This window comes from Salarias fasciatus, chromosome 2 (genome assembly GCF_902148845.1).
Source record: "Salarias fasciatus chromosome 2, fSalaFa1.1, whole genome shotgun sequence".
Classification (NCBI taxonomy): Eukaryota; Metazoa; Chordata; class Actinopteri; order Blenniiformes; family Blenniidae; genus Salarias; species Salarias fasciatus.
In genome coordinates this window covers 13,012,273-13,018,462 of record NC_043746.1, presented here as the reverse complement: position 1 = coordinate 13,018,462, position 6,190 = coordinate 13,012,273, and the positions used below count along the sequence as shown (strand labels likewise).

The 6,190-nt window shown below is 41.1% G+C and overlaps 1 protein-coding gene across 3 annotated transcripts in view; it reads left to right on the top strand.

Annotated features, from left to right (window-relative positions):
- The first annotated feature begins 340 nt into the window (after positions 1-340).
- The window catches only part of spock1 (SPARC (osteonectin), cwcv and kazal like domains proteoglycan 1), a 112,568-nt gene continuing 106,718 nt past the window's right edge, over positions 341-6,190 (top strand). For 2 of the 3 annotated variants that reach the window (XM_030101481.1, XM_030101466.1), the window contains exons 1-2: positions 341-431; positions 951-1,088. In XM_030101481.1, coding sequence (XP_029957341.1) covers positions 954-1,088 — 135 coding nt within the window. In that variant the 5' untranslated portion in view covers positions 341-431; positions 951-953. The remainder of the gene's footprint in view (positions 432-950; positions 1,089-6,190) is intronic. The other variant, XM_030101474.1, reaches the window with a different exon arrangement.

Here is a 6,190-nt window from a genome sequence, read left to right as displayed (position 1 = left end):
CTGCACGTGCAGAACAGCGTTTCTATGTAGTTTCCAAATCCTGCGCGCGCTCTGGCGCGAACACGGGGAAAAGAAAAAAAAAATCAAATCTCCTGATGAAAATCAATGATACGGTCAGAGAGAGAGAGAGAGAGAGAGAGAGAGAGAGAGAGAGAGAGAGAGAGAGAGAGAGAGAGAGAGAGAGAGAGAGAGAGAGGGAGGGGGGAGAGAGAGAGACAGAGAGAGAGGGAGAGAGAGGAGGCGGTGTCTGGTGACCGTGCAGGAGGGGGAGGAGGAGGAGGAGGAGGAGGAGAAAGCTCCTGGTCCGCGCGTCCTCGCTGCTCCTTTTTGCCGTCAACCCTACAAGCAGTCGGTTACTCTCGGAGTGCCCGGGGCCGTGTGGACTTATCTTCCCCCGGGAGTCGAAATCCGACACCAACCAAGTATCCCAGGTAGGCAGAGCGCTGTTACTGTATGTTTGCTGAAAAGCGGCGGGGAAAACAACCATCTCATTTTAAAGTCAATTGTCTCTCGTTTGTCGACTTTCGCTGCGGCTGAACGGCAGAGAGAAAGCGCGTGAAAGCAGCACAAAGCTCCGTGGGGGCGGCAGTTGTGTTGACGCCGCTAATTGCTTTTTTAAATTGGCGGAGAGGGGGGGGGGGCGAAGCGCACTACTTAATCGTTTCGCTGTGCCCCATCTGCCGCGGTGACAACTTTCCAATGTTTATAATCCGATTAGAAGGAGGATCAGCGATTTGATGAAATGATCAGTGCTCTGTACCGACTCGGTTCCGTAGTGACATTTCTGACCCATTCTGCGTCACGACGCGAGAGTTGTTTGCCCCACAAAGTGCCGGGGACCACTTGACTCTGCTCTCCATAACACTTTGCAGCTGCAGCCTCGCTCCTCTGGGTCTCTTTTCTCACTCCATATATTCAACCCCTGTTCTTCTGCCTGTCTCTGCTTTCAGAAGATGCTCTTCTTTCTGCTACCTGTCGTGGCTCTCTTGCTGAGCAGAGAAACCTCGGTCTCCGGGAACAGTAACGAGAAATGGCTGGGCACTGTGGCTCAGTACAACAAGGACAGACCCTGGAACAGATTCAGAGATGTGAGTTGCACTGAGAAAACAAAGGCTGCACAAAAAGTGGCCTCATTTGTGCGTGTGTCCGTCTGTACACTTATCTGTTTGAATGTGAGTGTCAGAGAGTGCACATTATGCCCTTGATGCACCCTGTGTGAATGTGAGCACCTGCCAGCAGGCTTAATCCACCGAGTGGAACCCCAGCAGGTCCAAACCTGGTATGAAAGCCAACCAGACTCCAAGACAAACAAAATTATACACAGACACATGGTGCGGAAAACCTGAAACAGCTTATGGTTTTTTCGCCCCAACTCCTTGGTTTCAAATCTGGATTGCATGTGCTCGCTTTTATAGTGCTGCTGTTGTCATATGTCATCATTTCAGGTAGCCAGACCACAACAACATAACCAAATGATGTGCAGCGTGTTGTTCTTCTGTTATTGAATACTATTGGCCACATGTTCATATAGTATATTGTTGCCTGCCTTTATGTATGGCTGTAACAAACTATCTCTGCTTTTTTAGTTGATTGTTCAAAAATCATCAAAACATAAAACAATGCAAACCAAATGCATGTCTACCTCAGATGTGCATGTTGAGCTATTAAAAAGCCTAAAAAGACTTGTTTCTTCAAGTAGATATCACTTTTCCATACACAGACTACGAGCACTTACATTTAGGTATTTGTTGATACAAAATACTGACATGAGCACATAATAATGCAATTACAATTCTTAAACTAACTTTGATAAGTTGTTAGATGATGTCCATTTCCTGATTTTAACCACTTTTTTGATGGAACGCTTGAACTTTAACTGTCAAAGACAATGTTGTTACACATTTCATTGAAATATCACTACACTGTGTAATTGTGCTTTTGTTCCTCTTACATCTGGCATGTCGCCATCGGGCCAGATATGACGTAATGTTTAAAGGATGAGGTGAAATACAATTTTTCAACATGATTTTTGTAGCTGAACTTAGCTGCAGTGTGGAGCCAGATACCGATATTGAGACAAATGTAATATTTATTGGCTGAAACTCAAACGATGTAGCTGATCTCACAAAAAAGTCACGCAAGATGTACTTTATAATTCTATCCTTTTATAAACTGCTATCTTAAATACAGCAAACCAGATTTACCACAATCAAATGAAGCTGCGTAAAGACCCAGTAAATGTTCTACACTTGCAGTCTTTTCAAGTCTTGAGGAGGCGAAACACAACGGCGACTGTAACACGCAGGCAATCCTATTACAATTTGGTGTGGTTTTGGGTTGTTTTGTGTGTAACAGAGCCATCTGCTATGGGGACTCCTAAATGGGTTAGGATATGTCTCAAGCTGTCTTTAATAATTTACAAACTGAGACCAAAGCTTAACACCCAGGGAAGTTTATGCATGCCATGTGTTCTTCGAAGAATTAGGACACGTTTGTGTTCTGTTGAGTGTTTGAACTACAAATTTCCATCGGAGCTTTGGGTTCACTTTCACCTAGAGACTGATATCAATGCTGAACAAGCACTCTCTCCTGTCAGCACCAGGCTGACAGTAACGGTAGTGACAACACACTCTTAGCTGTATGATGTGCATTGCTGCCTGCTAACGTGTTCTCCAGAGATTTCAGTAGACAGAGGAGTAACTTTGGCCTTATTAGAGCTGGCCTTCCCATACAGAGCTGGGGCGGTGATGTGAGAGATGGTCATGACAGTGTACATTCATCCGGAGCCCTCTTACCTGCTGTACGCGCCTGTGTTTGGTCTCTCTTCACTCTGCTTTATGGTCTCTCGTGCAAATGAAACTCATTAACAGGAAACTGTTAGTTGAGGACAGGAGGAGAGAGAAGATAGGAGGAGAGAAAAAGAGCAAGAGTTTTGTGTGTGTGTGTGTGTGTGTGTGTGTGTGTGTGTGTGTGTGTGTGTGTGTGTGTGTGTGTTCTGACCTATTACATTAGGAAACCTTCTGGTCGCAGTTTTTCTCCTCCATTTGCTGTTTCTTCCACTGTGTCTTCTTTCAACCTTCCACTCCGTTCAGTGAGTTCTTCACGTCTATGGCCACAGCATATTGCATTTCAGTACTTTCATATACGTTTCTTATATGAAAACATAATCAATACAATAATTTTTTCCACTAGAGAATCTCTACACAGCTGACTTCTTGTGCACTGATTAACTACTCTGTTAAGAGATAGATGTCAGCTGAGGTCATGTGTTTGCATATCAGGTGTAATTCTATTGGAGCGCTTTTCTGAGTATTTGAACCAATTCCCTGTTCTGGTACTTGTGTTGTTACATTCCCAAATGATTGGAAGTCTCGGAGAAGTGTTCGACAGAGCCAAATAGAAGTTTAAAATTTTGCATAAGAAACATTGCAATATTTTTTTTTTTTTCCTGAGTTTTTATCATTTTTCAGACTGTCAAGTGGTTGATTAAGACAAGAGTTGGCAACTCTGATACCACAGTGGAACAGATTGCATTGGAAATCTATCCAAATTATTTACTTTATTGTCAAAATGAAAAATATGTCTCACTTTGTTTAATACTTGGACTTCATGATAAAACGTGTGTGATAAATTATGAGTATCTATTAAGACCCAAAGCAAAAAACTTTCTGTTTGAAGGACAGTCCATGTATATAATTCATGTGTCTGGCAATCAATTCCCCATCCTGTCCTTTATTTTCAGTGTGTCCTCAACTTTTTCTTTCCTCCTACACTTTCTCTCTTCTGCTCATTCTCTTCCTCTGTCACAGGAGCATCCGATGACCCTGTGCTTCCTCAACCATAGCCCTCTCTCCCACCCCCCTCTCTCTCCCTCTGCCCTCACCACTGACTCCTCCTCTCTGCTGTTCTCCTCTGCCTGCCATGTTTCACTCTGCATCCCTGTTGATGAGCCACTTGCTCCCTCCTGCATAATGTATGAGTGTCCATTTCTTGGCAGGGGAGCTGGTTCAACAGTTAAACAGTCAAAGTTCAGGTGGCTTATCTTGAAAACAGAAGGAAAAGGGATTGGATTTATTCTTTTGCCTGGTCGCACCTCTAATAACTGGAATGAAATGTGTAGGAGGCGAAGCAGCATAATACAGCAATAGAGATGGTTTTAGTCTAGCCCGGTGCCGAGGAAGGACAAGCAGGGGACATTTAAAAATGTCCTTTATTGCCAACATATTTTGTTAGTTTGAAAACATTTGCCTTTTATAGCATAGCTCCAGTGTTTTACTTGCTTGTATACTTGTGTACTTTCATAAATGAATTTAGAAAAAGGACACATTTGTGGCAGTGGCACAACATATCTGAAGGTTGAGAGCAGACTTGCTCGCTGAGCTGTTTTCCGTTCTTACTGTTGTAGAACTATGTCCCCTTAATGTTATGATGTCTTATGGAAAATTGCCATAATGTGTTTTCTCTGCAGAGCTTTTGTTTCCGGGTGTTTTATGTTTGTGCATGCTTTGGAGATTTAGTTTGGCTTGTTAGAGGATCTCTAAATGTTTTTGGTTAAAGCTGAATAGTTTTTTTTTTTTTAATCTTCAAATTTTCCTAACTAGCTTTGTTGCTCTTGGAGCCAAATCTCTTGATGTTGTTGTATTTTTTTATGCCAGCTTTCAAGCCTTCCTTTAAGTTACAATCAACATTTTAATTAGTGGATTTATACAAATATAGTTTCAGAGAAAAATTACACACATTTGTATGTAGCACTGCTTTCCACTGTTTGTGTTTCAGACAGGGTCAACTTTATTGGAAGCCTGCAGTCAGATGTAGCTGGTTACGTCAAATTGTGCACAAAAACAATGGAGCAAATATCACAGGTCAAGTCGAACGATCGGCAAAACTAAAAGCTGTAACAGAAACTCATTAACAAGTCCAAGTCTAGTAATAGAGTCAGAGCAATGGAGCAGCAAAGTGTGTATTCATTCATTTACACTGGAATGAATGCTGCCAATGCGTTTTCACTTGCTGCACTATTTCTCTGTGTGTGTGTGTGTGTGTGTGTGTGTGTGTGTGTGTGTGTGTGTGTTTGCATTTTGAATTACAGTATATCTGAAGCCTCTTTGATCGAACGCCCTCATTATACACAATTGTAGCAGATAATTATGGTTCTTTAAAATGCACATTTAGCGCCTCATAACTTCAGGGTTCATCTCGGATTCAAAAACTGCATGGCAGTAATCTTATAGGGCCTTCTCAGTGAGTTGAAAAAATACTGAATAATAATTTGTCACAAAACCCTTCAACACAATTTCTTTTCACACCAGTATGAAGATTGTGGAAAGCTTTTTTAGAAATTAAGAAAAGTGAGTCAATTCATAATATGTTTGTGTTGAGTTTTTTCTGGTTCTGCCGTATTGGCCTAATGGTATCCATGTCGATGAATGTGGATTGTGCATGGATGAGCTAATGATTTCCACTGTGGCAGGATAAGCATGAGTGTTGGACAATAGCATTACCATTTGCCTGAGAAGGAAAAGGTGAATGTAAGTATGTGTGCCTTACCATCTCACTTTTTCAACAGCCACACAAAAGATTACAATATTCAAAATATCTGATAAGGGTAAACGAATTTACTGTAGTGTCTAGATCAGGGATTATCATCTTTGATTACTCTGACTCCTTCAGAAAAGTTTCTCTTCACTACCAGTGGGCCAAATTGACTGAATATATCTATCACAAGAATATATTAGACTAACAACTAATTTAATGAAAGCTACTCAAATGTATGTAATGTTATTAGATATGCATATATTTGCTGTCATAAGAAATAAATTCATTTGACATCTGGTTCATATGTCCTAAAAATTATCATGACCCAGTATGAGGATTGACCCATACCTTGTTCAGAGTGTCAGTAAATGTAGAGTGGAGAAAGTTGTTAACCTGCAAACCAGCAATAGGCTACTGAATTGTTGGTTTCTCTGATTACCATTTGAACTGTATCATACTAACTATATTTTAATGTGGAAAAAAAGCACCGCATGGATATTGATTTAGTTAACCTGATTTACAAATAACAAATTTGTTTTCATTAAATGAGTAGCTACAGTTGTCACATATATCATTGTAAAAATGCATGGAAATTGGAAATTTTTCCAAATGAATGATTACTGGTGTGCATTTCAGCGTTCAGTTTAAATTTCAT